Here is a 22,087-nt window from a genome sequence, read left to right as displayed (position 1 = left end):
GGAGCTTACTATTCTGATATGCTAATGTCAGACTTTAGCATCAGTCATGTGTATGGAGTTCTGTGGGCCTACCAGGGACCACGAGCCAGAACCTGGCCCCCTCAAAAGAGGCAAGGGGAGCAATGGCCTAGAAACCCCCGTGTGGTTGGAAGCTTTCTATGTCTGCCATCGACCGGGTCAGGCACCCAGAAAGGTAAGCATCCCAAAACAAACTCCTATTCTGGTGAAATTATTGCTACTACAAGCCGAACAAGTGGATAGAACTCCCCTAAAGGAAACAAGCAAAGGATCATGATGTCACACGTCGTCGGGCAGCTGTCTGCGCAGCTCCCCCCCTCCCCAGGAGGGGGAAAGGGGGGAAGGGAAGAAAGGGTAGCCCCAGACCCTTTACGCCAACTATGCATCCCCAGTTCTTAGACTGGATGTCAAAACACGTGAAAAACCGCCGACCGGAGGGAGGGAGGGATGCCAGGGAGCCTCCGGGTCTCACCCAGAAAATGGCGTTACATTACATTCAACGCTGGTTTTCTGGGGGGTGCCTCTTCGGCTCCTCGGAGCTAACTATCCACAGAGGAAAATAATAGGGACTTACCCGGGAGGCAGTCGCTGCTCACTCCTCAACTCAAAGATGAGACAACTGGCTGCAGCCGCCGACCCAAAGCGAAAAAGGCCCGACGAGGCCCAGGGATGTTTACTAGGTAACGAGCAGCCAGGACCCTGTTCGACTGCCAAAAACCCCATGCCCGAATGTCAGCCCAGGACATGTTGCCAAAGACGGCAGCAAGAGCAGCAAACTTACGAACGTCATGGGCACGGGGATAAACCGCAGGCTGGCTAGCCTTAATAACTCTGCAGACAACCTGGGAGACCCACACCCTCGAACAGGGAAAAAGGGAAACCGGATCAACCCACAGTGCGTCCCCGAAAACCGACGCCGTGGCGTGAAAATAACGGCGAAGAGCCGCAACCGGACACAAAACATGATGCACCCCCCAGCCAAATGAACCAAGCATCATCCACCCAGGGATCTCTCCGGAAAGCAGCAGTCTCATTCTTCACCAGAAAAGAAGGAGACGGCTGCAAACGAACAAAACCATGACGATGACCAAAGGAGCAGAAAACCCTGCGTCAGAGGAGCACATGAAGCTCACCAACCCGACCCCCAGAGGCCAATGCCAACAGAAAAAAAGCCTTGGAGAAACAATCCTGAACCGAAGGAGCCACAACAAACTGAGGAGAAGAAAGATAAGAGAGCACTCTGTTCAATGACCAGAACGGCTCAGGTGGCGCATGAGCAGGCCGGACGTGAAACAAGGCCCGCGACAGCTTGCGAAATCATGCAGAAGTAACATCAATACCGAAGGCAAGCTGAAGCGGCACCGCCAGCGCCGCATGATACGAGGCGACAGTGTTAGGTATAAGGTGATGGTCCTGAAACCACCAAGAGAGAGAGAGGACAAAATCACCCTAACAGGAAGATAAACACAGCGATGAAGACGCAAAAAGAAACGGAAGAACCGCCAAGAGACTTCATACTGCCGCCGGGAGGAAGCCCACAGGAGGGACACTAACAAGGAAGCCACCTGATCACCATAGAGATGATAAACTCCAGTCAAAAAGACCATACGCGAAGACTCAAGGAGAAGATCGAACCAGCTACGTGACGCACTGGGCCGATCTGTTAGAAGAGGCGGAGCCGCGGAAAAAGCTCCGGGTTCGGACATCGGGCAAGCAGCACCTGAATCCACAGCTGGGCCGGCCACCACGGGGACAAGAGTAGAGTACTACTCTCCCCTGGTAGGTCTCCAAGCGAGCCAGGACCTGGAGCAACAGCTGAACCGGGAAAAAGAGTTAAAGTAACCCCACCTAAACCAGTCCTGCCGAAAGGCATTGACCCCGACGGCCTCGCAATCAGGGAAGGACGCCACATACTGGGGAAGGCGCCGCGACCACACTGACGTGAAGAGGTCCACCTTGGGGCGCCTGAACGTCTCTCAGAGCCAACGGAAGGAGTCGGCGTCAAGAGAGGAACGAAACAAGACAGGCCGTCGGCCAAGACGTTGGACACTCCCCATACATGAACTGCCAGGAGAGCCAAACCCCGAGAACTCGGCAGACAAGTCATCTGAAGCGACCAGCGCCAAAGAGCTAAGGACCGCATCGAACCACTGGGGAGCAGTCCGAATGTAGCCGGATCGTTGATCCGCAGGCAACCCAAACCCTCCGAACCGCAAACCACACCGCCGCGAGCTCCCGCACCGTGCTGTCGGCTTGATGGAAGGATGGACCCTACCGCCCCTGGCCAGCTTGGTGAGCACTGGTCACAAAACCCCAGCTGAGGAGACGACGCGTCCGTGAACACATCGAGCGAGGGCTCAGGCAGGCACCAAGGCACTGAACCCCGAAAAACCCTTAGAGGAAGCCGGCGACACAGCAGCCGACGCAAAGCCCCTAGGGGTCAAACCCAACGGTTGCGAGAGAGGTGGAAGGGACGTCCCCGTAGGAACCAGAACAGCCGACGAAACCAAACCCAACCCGTCGGGTAGACCATCACCGCGAAGTTCAGGCTCCTGCACAAGCCCTTGAGCAACCGTCGGGTGACCCGGGAGCCCCCAGAAACAGATGTAAGCGGAATTGCAGCCGGAGGAGAGACTCCAGAGGAAGAGATAAGGAAGCGGTCCGAGAGTCCCATACAAGACCCAGCCACGACCGAACCTGGGAGGGCACCAGATGGAACTTCCTCCAGTTCACCAAGAACCCGAACCCTGCGAGCTGGGAAAGAACCAAATCCCTGGCTAGCTGACAATTGGACCAGCTGGGAGCTCAAACCAGCCAGTTGTCGAGGTAGGCCAACACCCGAACACCTAAGAGATGCAGACGGGCCATGATGACCCACGTAAGGCGTGTGAACTCACGAGGTGCCAGATTCAACCCAAACGGGAGAGAACGAAAGCGGTAACCTTGACGCCCCACAACAAAACCGAGCCAGTCCCTGAGCCCCAGATGAAATGGGACGTGCCAATAACCGTCCCGAAGGTCCAGGGACACCATCCAAGAAACCAGCTCCAACAGGAGCGGAACCTGGGACAGCGTAGTCATCCGAAAGAATGGGCAATGAACCCAAGGGTTCAGACGGGACAAGTCCAGAATGAACCGCAGGTCTGCACAGTCCAGTTTCAGCACTGGAAACAGACGGGAAACCCATCCGAGGGACGACGTCGTTTCAATGATGCCCAAGCAAACCCACACCAAGACGACTCGACGTAGCGCAGGGGAAGAGGCCTGCCCCACCAGCCCCGAACCCCCCGAAGGAGGAGGGATCACCCAATGCCACCGCAGGCCGAAAGAAACGACCCGAAACGGCCACAAAACGCGGGACAAGGCGTGAGCGAACAATGCAGCATTCCCCCCCATCTCTTCGTCAATGGGGCGAACCGCGAAAAGGCTGGCGCCCCTTATGAGGCCCTAGAAAACCGAACAGCGCGAACACCGCGCCGACAAGCCGAAGGTGTGTCCGAAGGCGGAGCCAAGCCCGAATCTGGCACCAGTCGCTTACCACAATGAGAGGAACCCCGAGCCATGGCACGACCCCTCCGGGAAGGCACCCCCCAGGACCCCCCGGAGAACCAGCAAGTCCGACATCGGACAGCAACTAGCCGACGCATCCTGAATATATTGCGCCACAGCTGCAGGAGCAAAAAGCCGTGGACAAAAGGGCGAAGACAACCTAAGAGCCAGGGCTCAGGCCGATTCCAGAGATGAGGCAAGCACCGCCTGTTGACACGCGAGCCGGGAAGTGTGAAACTGGGCAACTGCATCCCGTAAGATTGGCGCAAACAGCTTCAACAAGGCTGCCGACCCGCAAGCAGCCAAGCATCATGGCACCGGATCGTGGAATGGCCCCTAGCGACCCCACGTCCTCCCCAAGCCATTCCGAAGACAGCTCCAGGAGAGAAAAGAAGCGCAAGGCCGAAGCCAAGAGGCCTCTGGCACGCAAATTCTCGGCCACCTGCGCAGCTGAAAGGGAGGGAATCTGCCCGGGGAAGGGCAGGAGCAAACAAGCACTCATTGAGGTGCTCAAGGTCGCCCCACAGAAAAACCTGAACCACCGGAGACACCTCACACCACTCAAGCATGCAGGAACGACAGAAAGAATGCCAGGCCTCCTGGGCAAAAATGGGACAGTCCGCCCAGCCAGGACGACTCCGGAACCTCGTAACGGACCCAGAAAGAGAACGAAGTCCCAAACCTGAAAAACGACGTATCCATCACCAAGGCGTAATCTGGGTCATGCAGGAGGTAAGCTGCAAGGGCCGCCCGCACCGCAGATGGTTGGATGCGGGAAGCCAAAAACCTCCAGAAAGACGGAACCGATGCAGCCCCAGGGGACACAGCACCGAACCCAGGAAGAGATAGACGCCAAATCCAAGTCGTACGAGGAGGGGAAAAAAAAGAGAACCCCCACACCTTGTAACAATAAGCCTCGCTCCGAGGGTAGAAAAACCCAGGCGGGATCCAGTGGGACCTAAGGCCCCCAAGTCAGTCCCTCCCCAGCCCCAGGATCCCAATCCTCGGGACCCGGGGCCGAGTCATCCCCTGGAGCATTGGCCCCTAAAGAAAAGGCCGGCGCAGCCTAGTAAGCCAAACAGAAGGAGGCCCACTGGTCAGTCCCACAGGCTTCGGCTGGGAGATCGGACTCGAAGGCCTCCGTCGCCACACCGGTAGGGGCATCCCCCTCGACCGCCCGAGACTCAAGACCATCTAAACCCTGCCCCAACTCTGAAACCCTTGGAGGTTTCGGAGCCAAAAGCAGGGGGGGGAGGGGCGGGAGACCAGAACGAACCACAGAAGGGAAAGGATGAGGGGGCACGGACTGAACCAAGGTCGAAGTGACCCCCACCCCCAAGTCCGAGTCTCTATAAGCAAAACGGGGCAGCCTCGGGGCATCCGGGTGAGCAACCAACCTAGTGTGTTGCAATAACCTAAAACGAGCATGTAACGCCTGCGCTCCCTGTACCCGCAAAAGATCCTCATTGGACTGGGTAAATTGAGTCTTTAGCAAGCAGCAGTACTCACAGAACTCAGAGTCGAAAGTGTCACCGACCCAACAGGCAGCGTGACGGAGGCAAAAACCGTGAGGGTCACCCTGAGTCAAGGGGACCGAGCAACCCCTCAAACTCGCATAAAGCGAGGAGGGGCTCCGGGGACACATCCATCAGACCCACGTGCCCCCTTGGGGATTCCCAGGGTCCTGAGTGCTGAGAAGAGGACTTGCGGCCAGGTAAGCCCAGGTAGGGTTATCTTGAGGTTATCTTGAGGTGATTTCGGGGCTTTAGTGTCCCCGCGGCCCGGTCCTCGACCAGGCCTCCACCCCCAGGAAGCAGCCCGTGACAGCAGACTAACACCCAGGTACCTATTTTACTGCTAGGTAACAGGGGCATAGGGTGAAAGAAACTCTGCCCATTGTTCCTCGCTAGCGCCCGGGATAGAACCCGAGACCACAGGATCACAAGTCCAGCATGCTGTCCGCTCGGCCGACCGGCTCCCAACAGGGTAGGGTACTGCTAACCGGTGCCCAAAACTACCAAACAACAATCTAAAAGCTGAAACCCAGGGAGGTTCATTCACGGGGACCTAGCAGGAGGCACCACCGAAATAACCGTGCACAGGTCAGGCCCAATAAGGGAAAAGCAAGGCAGACCCCTTACAAGGCACAAAACAAAAAGAAAAACAAAACCCCGCAAGAGGACAACGCACCCCAAGGAACAGAGCCGGCCGCCGTGATTGGTGACAACAAGCTGCGCAGTACCTTATGCCCCACCAGTGCAAACTGCCTCTTACCCTAAGGTAAACAAGGAAGACAAAACCCCCAAGCACCCAAAGGGCAGCAGAAAAACCGAGCAGGCAGACGGCCTAGCAGAGGCAGGCACCGAGGAACTAGTGGAAGGTGGCCCCAAGCCCCAAGGGCAGTACTTACAGGGCACCTAGGGAAGATAACCCTAGGCGCACACGCACAGTATAGCAGTGAAAAACTCTGGAGCCAAGCACATGACCTCTGCCTCTAGCATCAGTCTGAAAACTGGGGGTGGATAGCCGGTGTGAAGGGTCTGGGGCTACCCCCCTTCCCCCCTCCCGGGGAGGGGGGAGCTGCGCAGACGGCGACGTGTGACGTCATGATCGTTTGCTTGTTTCTTTTAGGGGAGTTCCATCCACTTGTTCGGCTTGTGGTAGCAATATTTTCACCTGAATAGGGATTTGTTTTGGGATGCTTACCTTTCTTGGTGCCTAACCCGGTCGATGGCAGACATAGAATGCTTCCAACCACACGGGGATAATTAAAGGCTATTGCTCCCCTTGCCTCTTTTGAGGGGGGGCCAGGTTCTGGCTCGTGGTCCCCGGTAGGCCCACAGAACTTCATACACATGACTGATGCCAAAGTTTGACATTACCACATCAGCCTAGTAAGCTCCGGGGTGGCGAAAGGGCTTCCCCCCAGAAATGTATGTATATGATGTGCACTGTGCATGCAGTTAGACCAAAACTTTATATACTGTAGAAGCTCTCTAATCCAGGACACACCAATCCGGAAAACACCCTAATCTGGCAAAAATCGTGACCGGATAACGTTATCTCCCTATTTGGCCAAAATGTCCATAGAAGCCGGACTAGCAGATATATGACCGGATCAGCGTATACTGATATTGTTTGAAGCCTAAAAATCTCTTCAAAACCAAGGGTTGACTTGACTTCCCACCGAATGTAAAATGTGAACCTTTATCCCTGAGAGATAAAGAAGTGAAACTCCTGGCCTACACTCATTGTACACCACCACCAGGAAGGGAGGGAGGGAGAAAATCAGTCAGGAAGGGAGTGAGGGAGAAAATCAGTCAGGAAGGGAGTGAGGGAGAAAATCAGTCAGGAAGGGAGTGAGGGAGAAAATCAGTCAGGAAGGGAGGGAGGCAGGCAGTCAGGAAGGAGGGGGGGGGGGGGGGTGAGGGGAAGGTGGATAGGAAGGAGACGTGTGTGATCTCTATCTGTCCAGTGTTAAATTTTGCCCCAAGGGTTGTCTTGCCCACCCCACCCACCTGTTCACCCACTTCCCTGCCCACCCACCCACTTGCCTGATCACCCACCCACCTGCCTGCTCACCCACCCACCTGTTCACCCACCCACCTGCCTGCTCACCCACCCACCTGTCTGCTCACCAACTCGCCTGTTCACCCACCCACCCACCTGCCTGCTCTCCCGCCCACCTACCTGCGTACTCTCCCCCTACCCACCTGCCTGCTCTCCCACCCACCCACCTGCCTGCTCGCCCACCCACCCACCTGCCTGCTCGCCCACCCACCCACCTGCCTGCTCGCCCACCCACCCACCTGCCTGCTCGCCCACCCACCCACCTGCCTGCTCGCCCACCCACCCACCTGCCTGCTCGCCCACCCACCCACCTGCCTGCTCGCCCACCCACCCACCTGCCTGCTCGCCCACCCACCCACCTGCATGCTCGCCCACCCACCCACCTGCCTGCTCGCCCACCCACCCACCTGCCTGCCTGCTCGCCCACCCACCTGTTCACCCACCAAGCCCATCTTCCTGCCATCCACCCATCCATAACCTGCCTGCCTGAACTCACCTATCCCCTACCTGCCCACCCACCCATCTGCCTGCCTGCCCACCCACCCGCCTGCCTGAACTCACCTATCCCAGCCTGCACACCCACCCACCTGCTTGCCTGCCCACTTACCCTGCCCCCTACTGGCCAGTCAGCTAACCACCCACCCAGGCCCCAAACACTAATTAGTGTGGAAATTCATATTACGTTATTTGTGATACAAATTTTTTTGGAAATGTTCACTTTTGAACTTCCATGGTGAAAAGTTAGTTAATCAAGAAAATGGGCTCATCCGGCAAAGAGTTCTTCCCATATAGTCCGGATTAGCTAACATCTACAGTATTACAATTTGCGCTGTTGAAGGGTTAAACATGAAAGATAAACTAACGTAGCAGATTTGGGCGAGGCTGGCGATGAAGGCGAGCCCTCTCCTCGTGACTGCTGGATCTTCTTGAAGTAGCGATGACCTAGTGATGCCTCGAGTGTGTCAACATCCACGTTCCCTACGATGCCACTAATTGGAGGAAGCTCTCGTGCCAACGTCTTCGCCGCACTCAAATCATACTGTGTGCATCAGTAGAAAGTCAGCATTCAGAGTATGTTTAATCATTCTCAATTAAGTCAAAATGTAATACATACTAAACACATTAGAAATAAAAAAAACAGCGTTGAAGGAAATGAAATGCCATTTTCTGGGTGAGTCCCGGAGGCTCCCCGGAGCTATGCAGGCTGAATGGATATGTATAACTTTCTGGCATCAGTCAATGCATGGAGTTCTTGCCTACCGGGGACCACGAGCCAGAACCTGGCCCCCCTCTAGAGGCACGAGGAGCAATGGCCTATAGAAACTCCCCTTATGATTGGGAGCATTCTATGTCTGCCATCGACCGGGACAGGCACCCAGAAAGGTAGGCACCTCAAAACAAACCCCTATTCTGGTACCTTGGTTACCTTGAGGTTACCTTGAGGTGCTTCCGGGGCTTAGCGTCCCCGTGGCCCGGTCGTCGACCAGGCCGCCTGGTTGCTGGACTGATCAACCAGGCTGTTAGACGCGGCTGCTCACAGCCTGACGTATGAATCACAGCCTGGTTGATCAGGTATCCTTTGGAGGTGCTTATCCAGTTCTCTCTTGAACATTGTGAGGGGTCGGCCAGTTATGCCCCTTATGTGTAGTGGAAGAGTGTTGAACAGTCTCGGACCTCTGATGTTGATAGAGTTCTCTCTCAGAGTACCTGTTGCACCTCTGCTTTTCAACAGGGGTATTCTGCACATCCTACCATGTCTTCTGGTCTCATGTGATGTTATTTCTGTGTGCAGGTTTGGGACCAGCCCCTCAATTATTTTCCACGTGTAGATTATTATGTATCTCTCCCGAACAGTAAACTATTGCGACCGAAGACCGAACAGGTGGACAGAACTCCCCCAAACGAAAATTATCCCTCATGACATCATCATGTCGCCGCGCTGCCGTCCGCGCAACCCCCCTCCCCCCCCCCGCCCCGGGAGGGGGATGGGGAGAGCCCCAGACCCCTGTCGGCGACCCAACCATTAGTTCTTAGGCTGGACGTCAAAAACGCGAAAAACCACGCCGACCGGAGGGATGCCGGGGAGCCTCTGGGACTCACCCACAAAATGGCGTTTCATTACATTCAACGCTGGTTTTCTGGGGGGGAGCCCCATCGGCTCCCCGGAGCTAACTACTCAAAGATAAGGAAAAAACAGGGACTTACCCGGGCGGCGGGCCATCCTCACTCTTCAACGCGAAGGCGAGACAACTGGCTGCAACCGCCGACCCAAAGCAATGCAGGCCCGACGAGGCCCAGGAACATTCACCAGGTAGCGAGCGGCCAGGACCCTGTTCGATCTCCAAAAACCCCGGGCCCGAATGTCCACCCAAGACATGTTGCCAAAGACAGCCGCCAAAGCAGCAGATTTACGAACGTCGTGGGCCCGGGGAAAAAAACGCAGGCTGGCTACACTTAATAACCCTGCGGACAAGCTGAGAGACACGAGCCCAGGAACAGGGAAGAAGGGAAACCGGATCAACCCAGAGCGCATCCCCGGCAACAGAAGCCGTGGGGCGCAAATAACAGCGGAGAGCTGCAACCAGACACAACACATGATGCACCCCCGGCCTGACCAACCAAGCATCAACAACCCACGGCCCCCTCCGGAACGCAGCCGTCTCATTCTTCGCCAGAAAAGAGGGAGACAGCTGCAAACGAACAAAATGACCCCCCGAGGCCAATGCCAACAGGAAAAAAGAGCCTTGGAAAAACAATCCCGAACAAAAGGGGCCACAACAAACCGGGGCAGAGAGAGAAACGAGAGCACGCGGTCTAAAGACCAAGACAGCTCTGGCGGCTCATGAGCAGGCCGGAGGTGAAACAACGCACGAGATAACTTGCGAAACGGGGCGGAAGTAACATCAACCCCGAAAGCAAGCTGAAGCGGCTCCGCCAACGCCGCACGATACGAAGCGACAGTATTCGGCATAAGATGACGGTCCTGAAACAACCAAGAGAGAAATGACAGAACAAACCTATCAGAGACCGAAAAACACCGACGCAGTGATAGGAAAAACCGGAACGACCGCCAGGAAACCTCATACTACCGCTGAGACGAAGCACGCAGGTGGGAGACCAACAACGAAGCCACTTGCGCACCATACAACGAATGATAAACCCGAGTCAAAAACACCAGACGTGAAGACTCGAGGAGAAGATGGAACCAGCCTCGTACAGGGCTGGACCGATCTGCTGAAAGAGGCGGAGCCGCGGGAAGACCCTCGGGTACAGACACCGAGCAAGCAGCGCCTGAAACCAAGGCTGGGCCGGCCACCAGGGAGCCAGAAGTTCAACACGACCTTGGTAAGCCTCCAAGCGAGTCAGGACCTGGAGCAACAGCGGAACCGGGGGAAAGAGGTACAGGTAACACCACCTCGCCCAGTCCAGCCTGAAGGCGTCGACCCCGACGGCCTCGCAGTCGGGAAAGGGCGCCACGTTAACCGGAAGACGCCTCGACTCCGTCGACGCGAAGAGATCCACGTCCGGAGTCCCGAACATCGGCACAGCCAACGGAAGGAGTCAGCATCAACCATCCACTCCGAGGACAGGGGACGGAACCGAGACAGGCCGTCCGCCAGGACGTTGGACACCCCCCCGGACATGAACTGCCAGGAGAGCCAAACCCCGAGAACTCAGCAGGTGAGTCACTCGAAGCGACCAGCCCCAAAGAGCCAAGGACCGCATCGAACCCCCGCGGTTCAAACAATGAACCACCGGGGAGAAGTCCGAATGGAGCCGGATCATCGATCCGCAAGCAACTCGAATCCTCCGGAGCGACATCCACACCGCCGCGAACTCTCGCACCGTGCTGTGAGCCCGACGGAAGGACGGAACCCACCGCCCCTGGCCGGCCTGGTGAGCACTGGTCACAAAACCCCAGCCAAGAGACGACGCGTCCGTGTACACATCGAGCGAGGGCACGGGAAGGCGCCAAGGCACTGAACTCTCGCACCGTGCTGTGAGCCCGACGGAAGGACGGAACCAACCGCCCCTGGCCGGCCTGGTGAGCACTGGTCACAAAACCCCAGCCAAGAGACGACGCGTCCGTGTACACATCGAGCGAGGGCACGGGAAGGCGCCAAGGCACTGAACCCCGAAAAACCTGAAGAGGAAGCTGACGACGCAGCAACCGATGCAAAGCCCCCAGAGGTCGAACCCAACGATTGCGAGAGAGGCGGAAGGGCCGGCCCCGAAGGAACCAGAACAGCCGACGAAGCCACATCCGACCCGGCGGGTAGACCATCATGGCAAAGTTCAGGCTCCGGCACAAACTCTCGAGCAACCGCCTCGTGACCCGGGAACCCCTCAGAAACGGACGAAGGCGGGACCGCAGGCGCATGAGAGCCGCTGGAGGAAGAGACAAGGAAGCAGCGCGAGCGTCCCAAACCAGACCCAGCCAAGACCGAACCTGAGAGGGAACCAGATGGGACTTCCTCCAGTTCACCAAGAACCCGAACCTGGCGAGCTGGGAAAGAACCAAATCCCTGGCGAGCAGACAAGTGGACTGGCTGGGAGCCCAAACCAGCCAGTCGTTGAGATAGGCCAGCACCTGAACACCTAGCAGATGCAGGCGGGCCACCACGACCCGAGTGAGGCGTGTGAAAACGCGTGGCGCCAGATTCAACCCGAAGGGAAGACAACGAAAGCGGTAACCTTGAAGCCCCACAACAAAATCGAGCCAGTCCCTGAACCCCGGATGAACCGGGACGTGCCAATACGTGTCCTTGAGATCCAGGGACACCATCCAAGTGCCCCTCTCCAAAAGAAGACGGACCTGGGACAGCGTAGTCATCCAAAAGGAGGGGCACAACACCCACGGGTTCAGACGGGACAAGTCCAGAATGAACCGGAGGTCTGCGCAGTCCCGTTTCGGGACCAGAAACAGGCGGGAAACCCACCTGAGGGACAATGTCATTTCGACCACGCCCAAGCGAACCCACTCTGAGATGACCCGACAGAGCGCAGGAGAAGAGGCCTGCCCCGCCAGCCCCGAACCCCCCGAGGGAGGAAGAGCCACCGAGTACGTACGTTTCGTGCGGCCACCACAGGCCGCACGAAACGACCCGAAAAGCCCAGGAATCATGGAACCAGGCGTGGGCAAACCGGGCGAGCCTCTCCCCCATCGCCCCATCAATGGGACAAACCGCAAAAGGGCCGACGCGCCTTGCGAGAACCGAGGTGGCGAACAGAACAGAGCCCACTCCGTCCAGCAACAGCCAGAACCGAAGGCGCCGCCAGCCCAGAATCTGGCACCAAAGGCCTACCCCAACGAAAAGACCCCCAAGCCCTGGAACGACCCTTCCGGGAAGGCCTCCCACGAGCCCCCGAAGCAACAACAACTCCGACATAGGCCGACAACTGACCAAGGCCGCCTGCAGATACTGCCCCACAGCAGACTCCGCAAACAGCAACGGACAAAAGGGCAAGGACAAGCGAAGAGCCAGGGCCTAGGCGGACTCCAAGGAGGAAGCCAGCACCGCCTGACGACACGCGAGGCGAGACGCATAGAACCGCGAAACTGCATCAGGCAGGATGGGCGCGAAGAGCTTCAACAAAGCAGACGATGCCCGCACAGCTGAGGGCAGCTCACCAGACCCAGCAGCGGCCCCAAGCGCTCCTACATCCAACTCGAGTCAATCAAAGGACAGCTCAAGGAGGGAAAAGAAACGCAGAGTCGAAGCAAGCAGGCCACGAGTCCGCAAATCCTCCGCAATCAAGGCAGCCGAGAGGGAAGGAACCTGCACGTGAAGCTGCATGACACCAACATTCCGCAGAAGGGCAGGGGCGAACAAATAAGCATTCAGATGCTCGAAAGCGCCCCCCAGGAAAACCTGCAACGCCAAGGAAACCTCTTGCCATTCAAGCGAGCGGGACCGACAGAACGTGTGCCAAGCCTCCAACAAAGAAAGAGGACAGTCTGCCAACCAGGATGACTCCGGAACTTCATAACGAAACCAGCACGAACCAGGGGATCCGTACACGAAGGAACGAGGATCCATCAGGAAGGCATAATCCGGGCCACGCAAGAGGTAAGCCGCCAAGGCCTCCCGCACCTCCGAAGACGAAACACGGGAAGCGGGAAACCTCTGGAAAGACGGAACCGAACCCGGGGAGGGGTGGACACCAAATCCAATTCATACGCGGAGGGAGCGAAAGAGAACCCCTCTCCTTGTAACACCAAGCCCCGCTCAGAGTGCAAAAAAACCCAGGCGGGGTCCAACAGGGCCCAAGGCCCCCAAGCCCCCCAAGCCAACCCCTCCCCAACCCCAGGAACCTCACCCAGAGGGCCCGGGGCCGAGCCGTCCTCCTGAGCCCCCACCCCCAAAGAAAAGATGGGAGCAGCCGATAAAGCAGGAACAAAGGGGGCCCACTGGCCAGACCCAGAAGCTTCGGCAGAAGGACCAGGCTCGAATGCCTCCGCCACCACCCCAGAAGGGGACTCCCCCGAGACCACCCGAGTCTCACAACCAACTAAACCCAGCCCTGGCTCCGAAACCCTCAGACGTTTAGGAGCCGGCAGCAGGGGGGGGGCTGAACGAGCAACAGAAGGGGAAGGACTCGGAGGGGCAGACGGAACCAGAGCCGAAGCGACTCCCACCCCCAAGTCCGGGTCCCTATAACCAAAACGGGACAGTCTCGGGGCATCCGGGGCAGCGACTAACCTAGCGCGTTGCAGCAACCTAAAGCGAGCATGCAACGCCTCAGCTGCCCTCACCCGCATGTCAGGCGCAGTAGCCTGGGTGAACTGCAGAACGTACAGACAACACACGTCGCACGACTCTGGGTCAAAACAATCACCGACCCAACAGGCAGCATGGCGGAGGCAAAACCTGTGAGTGTCCCCCTGAGACAAGGGGACAGAGCAACCTTCAAACTCATAGGACGCGAGGGGGGGACTCAGGGGTCACATCCATCGGACCACGTAGCCCCCGTGGGGTTTTCCAGGGCCCTTAGCCTTGGTAACACGCTAAGGGAAGCCCAGGCAGGGTACTGCGAACCGGCACCCAAAACTACCAACAAACTGCTATAGCTGAACCCCCGGGACGTGTACACTCACGGGGGCCAAGCGGGGAGTACCACCAAAAAACAACAAAATTGAGACAAAACCCCAAGAACAGCGATGGGGACTAAACAGGCAGACCCCCCCACCAGGCAAAAAACAAAAACAAAAGAAAACCCCGCAAGAGGACAACGTACCTGGGCGGAACAGAGCCAGCCGCTGTTAATGGTGAAAACGAGCTGTGCAGTACCCCGCGCCCCTGCCAGTGATGAAAACTACCCCCTACCCAAAGACAAACAAGGGCAAGAAAAAAACCCAGCTGACTCCAAGGGCGGCCAAGTACCGAGTAGTACATGGCACAGCGGAGGCAGACCCCAAGGCGACCCAGGGAAGGTAGCCCTAAGCCCCAAGGGCAGTACTTACAGGGCACCTAGGGAAGATAGCCCTAGGCGCATGCAGCCCGAGAACCGTGGAATAATACTCCTGGCCCACACACCACCAGAAGGGACAGCTCACACCACCAGGAACAGAACTGCAACTGCAAACAGGACCCAGAGGCACGACCGCAACAGATCCAATCAGCCTGAGAACTAATGGTTGGGTTGCCGATGGTGGGGTCTGGGGCTCCCCCCTTCCCCCTCCCAGGGAGAAGGGGGGGGGGGATGCGCAGACGGCGGCGCGGCGACATGATGATGTCATGAGGGCTAATTTTCGTTTGGGGAGTTCTGTCCACCTGTTCGGTCTTCAGTCGCAATAGTTTACCAGAATAGAGGTTTGTTTTGGGGCGCCTACCTCTCTGGGTGCCTGTCCCGGTCGATGGCAGACATAGAATGCTCCCAATAATAAGGGGGGTCTCTATAGGCCATTGCTCCTCGTGCCTCTCTAGAGGGGGCCAGGTTCTGGCTCGTGGTCCCCGGTAGGCAAGAACTCCATGCATTGACTGATGCCAGAAAGTTATACATATCCATTCAGCCTGGATAGCTCCGGGGAGCCGATGGGGCTCCCCCCAGAAATTTCATATGTAAATTTGTTTCAATTATGTTTTGGATAATGTATGTATATATTGTGTTTTTACTGAAGTATCTTTACCTTTTCAAAAATGTCAAAGTGAATTTCATAGACAAAACTTTGAGGTTCCATGAAAAGTGGCCAAATTACTTGGAACATAACTTTGTTTCTTTTAAAATAGGAAGTTTTCATATACTGTACAGTATAATTCTAATTTTAATTTCTTTTAACCCCTGCACTGCGCACCTGTTTTTTGGCAAAAATTTCATGGTGCAGTTGTTAAGGACATATTTTTGTTGTTTTTACAAATGTTCAGCTAATGTTAATGTCAAAATGTTTCCAAACTCAATCATTTTCATTTAAAATCACAAAAGAGTGATGAAAACATTAAAAAAAAATATAAAATATGACCTAATTAAAAAAACACAACCCTCAGAGCGCCTTAGGGTGCTTTGCGCAGTGCAGTATTTAATATCAATATTACCATTAATTATAGGAAGATTTTATTACATCACTGGGTGCTATAATTACATATTTTTAATTTATTAAGTTCAAAAATCATAAACCATCCTCTAATCTTATATATTTCCACACAAGGTTAACTCATGGACAATTAAAGGAATTGTAACTTCCTATTTACTGTCTTAACTGAATTGTTTACCTTACGGTCATCCATCTAGGCTAAAGGTCCTATTTTTTGGATAAACAAAAATTTTGCTTCCCCACTGCTGCTTTTTTTTCTGCTACATCTCTTTCAATAAAATCCTCAATGGGTTTGACATTTGATGTAGATAAACTTGTCTTTCCGTTCCTGTATTAGCAATGGGAACAACCTCATTTCGTTGCCAATCAACCAATCGTATTGGCATTTGCCTTTCCACTGGAGACTTTCGGCACTGTGGAGAGGGGGGGGGGGGACCTGCTGCTTGGGTGACAGCTTCTCCTCTATATCAACCTACCCTGGCTTTGTGCCCTGGAGAGGCCACTCCAGACCAACAACCAGAGCACAACTCCATAGTCTCCTATGACTGATGGATGCCTACTACTGGCATTCCGAGCAATATTTAGGAATGTTTTAATCTTAAGTGACATGCATAAGTGCAAAATAGTCAAACTGGCTTAGTGTTTTTTCTGGGAGGAGCTTCTAGGTGGCCCATAGAAGCTATGTTGATGAGATAGCTTCCCTGTACTGAGTCAGATCAGTGATACACATTCTATTGGTCGACTGGAAACCAGAGCTAAAACTTGGTCTCCCCCTTGAAGATGCACAGGGAGCAGGGGGATTGTTATAATCACCCACAGTGGGAAAGCAGACTTCCCAAGTCATTCATCATTGCACAACCCGTTCTCGCACTTTCTTACAGTCAATGTTGACTTATTAAATACAGTGGAACCTCTATTAACGAGTTTAATCCGTTCTGGCACCGAGCTCGTTACCTGGAAAACTCGTCTTTGGAAACAAATTTCCCCATTTAAAATAAAGGAAATAAATTTAATCCGTTCCACTCCCAAAAACATCCATACTTATATGACATTTTTTAATGTCAATATAATACTGCACATGTAATTATAAATGTTTTGTTGTACTGTTTTAACATTTACTTTACCTTATGAAGAGTCATTGCTGGCTTGAGGGAGACGATGGGGAGGTGGGAAGGAGGAGAGGGGTTATGGTGTGGAAGGAGAATCCACCTCTGAGTCAGGCGGGCTCTCTCTTCTTGGGATTTTCACCCCACTGGGACCGGGTTGTGGTTCACTATCACTGGCTCTTCGTTTCTCTACTTTTGGAAAGAACTTTTCTATTGACAATTGCTTTTGTCTTTGTTTTAGGATGTCCCTAAAACGAGACAACAAATTGTCATTAAACATGTTCACACATCGGGTTGTCACTGCTTGATCAGGGTGATGTTTTTCTAAGAATGCGGTCACCTTTTCAAACATTCCTAACACTTCCCTGATCTCACTTGAAGAGGCAGCAGCATCCTCCCGTACCTCCTCCTCCCCTGATGAGAACTCTTGTGCCTCCTCTTGATTAATCTCCTTCTGAAGTTCCAGGAGTTCCTCAGTGGTCAGTTCCTCACTGTGCTCCTCCACTAACTCCTGCACATCAGCAGCATCCAACTCCAAACCCAAAGTTTGCCCCAGAGCAACAATATCATCCACTAGATGCACTTCCGGGTCTTCCACAGGTGCAGATACAGGTGCAGGACCGAAACCTTCAAAGTCTCACTCAGGGACACCCTCAGGCCACAGGTTACGCCATGCAGAGTTAAGGGTCCTCCTTGTCACTCCTTCCCAGGCCTTATCGATCAAACGTAAGGCACCCAGGATATTGAAGTGGTTCTTCCAGAATTCTTTGAGGGTCAGCCCTGTATTGTCGGTCACATCAACACACGTCTCCAACAAGGCCTTCATGTAGAGTTTCTTAAAGTTTGCAATGACTTTCTGGTCCATAGGTTGGAGGAGTGGAGTGGTATTGGGAGGAAGGAACTTGATGGTGATGAACTGATTTTCTGGATACAATTCATCTCACATCTGTGGAGGATGTGCAGGAGCATTATCAAGCACAAGCAAGGCCTTGAGTGGCAACTGTTTCTCTTCAAGATATTTCCTCACTGAGGGGCCAAAAACATCATTGATCCATTCAGTGAAGAATATCCGCGTGACCCAGGATTTCTTATTGGACCTTCACATCACATTCAGTCGCGCCTTATACACTTTACATGCCTTGAACACGCATGGATTTTCTGAGTGGTAGACTAGCAGCGGCTTGACCTTGCAATCGCCACTTGCATTGGCGCAGAGGACGAGAGTAAGCCGATCCTTCATCGGTTTGTGGCCAGGCAAAGATTGTTCCTCCTGTGTGATGTAGGTCCTCTTCGTCATTTTCTTCCAAAACAGGCCAGTCTCGTCACAATTAAAAACTTGTTGGGGCAAGAACTCCTTTTCAGCAACAAATTCCTGGAACTCTGGTACAAATTTCTCAGCAGCAGCTTTATCAGAGCTGGCAGCCTCCCCATGTCGCACAACACTGTGGATACCGCTTCTCTTCCTAAATTTCTCAAACCATCCACGGCTTGCCTTAAATATCTCCTCCTCTTCAGACGACGCACCTGGTGTCTTCCTGACAAGGTCCACATACAACTTCTTGGCCTTTGCACAGACAAGAGCTTCAGAGACACTATCGCCATGCAATTGCCTTTCATTCATCCAGACTAGCAGTAGCTTTTCAACCTCTTCTAGGACTTTTGGACGTTTCTTGTTAACCTTGGTAACTCCTTTAGCCACCTCAAGTGTCTTAAATTGTTCCTTCCTCTTCAGAATGGTACAAATCGTTGATGAGGTCCTGCCATATTCCCTGACGAGATCAACCACACGCACACCACGCTCGTGCTTTGCTATTATTTCCTTCTTCACTTCCACAGTAATTGTCGCTTTCTTCCCCTTGCCAACACTGTCTTTAGCAACCAGCTTCTTTGGCGACATCGTGCGTTACAAATTGCAGTCACAAAACCACAAAAAACCAGAGAAAAGCGCAAATAAATCCAGAGGGATGCTTGTCGTGTGAGATACAACAACAACACTGGCGTCGGAGGAGTCCGAGAATTGCGAGAACCCGCGAGACGCTAGGAAGCGCCATGTGGTTTCACTCGTTAATAGAGGCGAGCTCGTCAATAGAGACAAATTTGCTGCGAGTGGCTTGCTCGTTACTGGAAAAACTCATTAATAGAGCCACTCATTAATAGAGGTTCCACTGTATGTGCATATGTGACATACTAAACATACTAGATTACCTTGAAAAGCTTCTTAGAAAACACCGACCTTACCTAACCTTCTTAGTATGTTAAGATAAGCATCTTATTGCTTCGTAATTACAATTATTACTTAACCTATACCGTTGATAGGTTAAGTAATAATTGTAAATAAGAAGCAATAAGATACTTATCTTAACATACTAAGAAGGTTAGGTAAGGTCGGTGTTTTCTATGAAGCTTTTCAAGGTAAACTAGTATGTTAAATATGTCACATATGCACGTATTTAATAAGCCAATATTGACTATACGAAAGTGCGAGTACAGGTTGCATCGCAAGTCTCCCTTCTTCTCCAAGAGAAGTGCTGGCCTCAGTCCTGTGGGGGTCATTTTGCTAGTGAATCATTCCTAATTTTGGTGATTTGGTCCGAGTGTTTGTTCTTAAGTTGCACCCTTTGTGTTGACTTGGCATAAACTGCACTCTGAACTGTTTAGAGCTGCATTCTCTAGGCACTCATTCAACATTGCCCATGCACTCTCGGAATACTTTCTCTGGTGTGTTTGGGAGTTTGCCCCAGAGAGGACAGGCCATCAGGGTGGAGAGCCTACCTGATGATTATATGTTGTTGATTTCAAGGATCAACATCCCCGAAAATCTGACCAGGCCTCCTGGTTGCTGGTCTAATCAATCAGGCTGATTCGATATGGCTGCTCGCAGCCTGATGCACGAGTCACAGCCTTGGTGATCATGAATCCATTAAAGGTGCTTGTCAAGTTCTCTCTTGAACACTGTGAGAGATCAGCCAGTTATGCCCTGTATGTATGGGAGAAATTGTGTTGAAGTCTTTGGCCTTTGAGTTGATTGAGCTCTCAGTGTGCCTGTTGCACCTGTGCTTTTCAGTGGTTCTGCATATCCTGCCATGCCTTCTGGTCTCATGTGGTAATATTTCTGTGTGCAGATTTGGAACCAGTCCTCCTAATATTTTCCAAGTGTAAATTATTATGCATCTCTCCTGCCTGCAGTCTAGGGAGTACAGATTTAAAATTTTTAGGCAATCCCAATAATTTAGATGTTTTATTGAGTGTATTCTAGCAGTACAAGAACTTTTCATGCTCTCCAGGTCAGCAATTTCTGCAGCTTTGAATATGACTGTTAATGTGCAACAATATTCCACTCTAGGGAGCACTAATGTCTTAAAAAGTATCATTGATGTGGCATCTCGTGTTAGGAAGGTTCCTATTCAACCTGTCATTTTTCTTGCAACTGTGACAGTTACTTTGTTGTTGTCTTTAAAAGTTAAGTCTTTCGAAATGATTACTCCTAAATCTTTTACATTGCTTTTTCTTTCAATAGTGTGGTTTGACTGTGTTTTATGAGTTTCCTGCTCTGATGTTTTCGTTTTTTCCACAGCACAGTGGAAGTAATTAGAACTTATCGTCATTAAACATCATGTTATTTTCTGTGGTCATTGAAAGACTTGATTAAGATCAGATTGTAGGTTTGCTGTACTCACCTACAGCCGGTCGACCGAGCGGACAGCACACTGGACTTGTGATCCTGTGGTCCTGGGTTCGATCCCAGGCGCCGGCGAGAAACAATGGGCAGAGTTTCTTTCACCCTATGCCCCTGTTACCTAGCAGTAAAATAAGTACCTGGGTGTTAGTCAGCTGTCACGGGCTGCTTCCTGGGGGTGGAGGCCTGGTCGAGGACCGGGCCGCAGGGACACTAAAGCCCCGAAATCATCTCAAGATAACCTATATTTTTTTGTGCTGGGGGGGGGGGGGGTGGTTGAGCTCTGGCTCTTTGGTACCCATTGGTACCCTCAATATTGTCTACTCTCATGAAAATTCTAGTGTCATTGGCAAAGGATGATACAGTACTATAGTTTGTATTCATGATCTTACTTCTTAGTAAGATCACAAAACACACTGTTTCTAAGATTTTTATGAGGCACAATATTAGAGCTTTTGGTCTATAATTTTTTGCATCAGCTTTACTACTACTTTCATGCAGTGGCACAATCTTCACTATTTTAAGCATGTCCAGGATATCACCAGTATCTATGCTATGTCTCCATAAGATGTTTAGGATTTTCTTTTGCAATAGATACACTCTGCACCAGGCCCAGACTCCTGGAATATAGAATTCCAGGAGTCTGGGCCTGGTGCAGAGTGTATGGGCATGTTGTCCATGGCTACTTCAAAGCCCAGTGGAGTTAGGGTAACAAGAATTGTAAAAGAATTTTTGTCCCTTAAATTAGTAACAAATCTAGAAAGCAAACTTTTGTTTAGGTTTTCTTTGCCCAACTTCATCAACAACTTAAAATATTTATACAAATCTGTAATTCTTTTCACTTAAATATAAATCAACTTGACCTACTCGAGCATATGCACTGATTAGCTGTGCGAGTGTGTTGACGTCCTTAGGGTGGAGTTTGCGGAGTTCCAAGAGGGAAGCTGCAGCTGTGGGAGCATCACCGCTACGCAAGTGGAAGTCTGCTGCATGCCGCCATAACTCACCCAGATGCACTGCTGATGTCTGCAAAGTATAAAATTCACTCTTATTAGACATGTTATATCTCTACTCCCTATCTTTCTAGTTATCTAGTTATATCCAATAAATCTCCACTGTCCAGTAGACTTTATTAACCAAATTTTTTTTACAGTATTTAAAATCACTATACAGTGGCACCTCCCAAATCTGGACTTTCTAATGTTAACCTATGCACAGTGCTCACTGAGAAAAGTTGTTTGTTGGTATTGTGAGAGATTCAAAACTTATGCATGGTAACCTGGGTAGCAAATGGACACCAACAGCCTCCTGTGATCGGCCGCCATCTTGAAAAGATTCCCCGCAATTTCCACCATGCCGCAGAGGCTCAGTTTCAAGTAAGCAACAATAGCTGACAAATGTCCATCTAGATGCTCCCCCAGCATCTAGTTGCCGGGGAGCCTCCAGGACTCACTCCTAGAGGGACTTAGGTGCTCACATCTCAACTCGAAGTCGAGACAACTGGCCGCAACTGCTGACCCAAAATGACACAGGCCCGACGACTAGGCCCAGGAACATTCACAAGGTAGCATGCAGTCAAGACCCTGTACGACCGCCAAAAACCCTGTGCCCAAATGTCAGCCCAGGACATGTTAC

At 52.7% G+C, this 22,087-nt stretch overlaps 1 protein-coding gene across 1 annotated transcript in view; it reads right to left on the bottom strand.

The window, feature by feature from the left end:
- The window catches only part of Srp72 (signal recognition particle 72), a 254,241-nt gene that overhangs the window by 75,429 nt on the left and 156,725 nt on the right, over window positions 1–22,087 (bottom strand). The window contains exons 9-10 of the mRNA XM_045732804.2: window positions 21,320–21,478; window positions 8,001–8,176 (exon numbers count right to left, since the gene is read on the bottom strand). Of these exons, the coding sequence (XP_045588760.1) occupies window positions 8,001–8,176; window positions 21,320–21,478 (335 nt within the window). The remainder of the gene's footprint in view (window positions 1–8,000; window positions 8,177–21,319; window positions 21,479–22,087) is intronic.

This window comes from Procambarus clarkii, chromosome 54 (genome assembly GCF_040958095.1).
Source record: "Procambarus clarkii isolate CNS0578487 chromosome 54, FALCON_Pclarkii_2.0, whole genome shotgun sequence".
Taxonomy (NCBI): Eukaryota; Metazoa; Arthropoda; class Malacostraca; order Decapoda; family Cambaridae; genus Procambarus; species Procambarus clarkii.
This window is presented reverse-complemented; position numbering and strand designations above follow the sequence as displayed.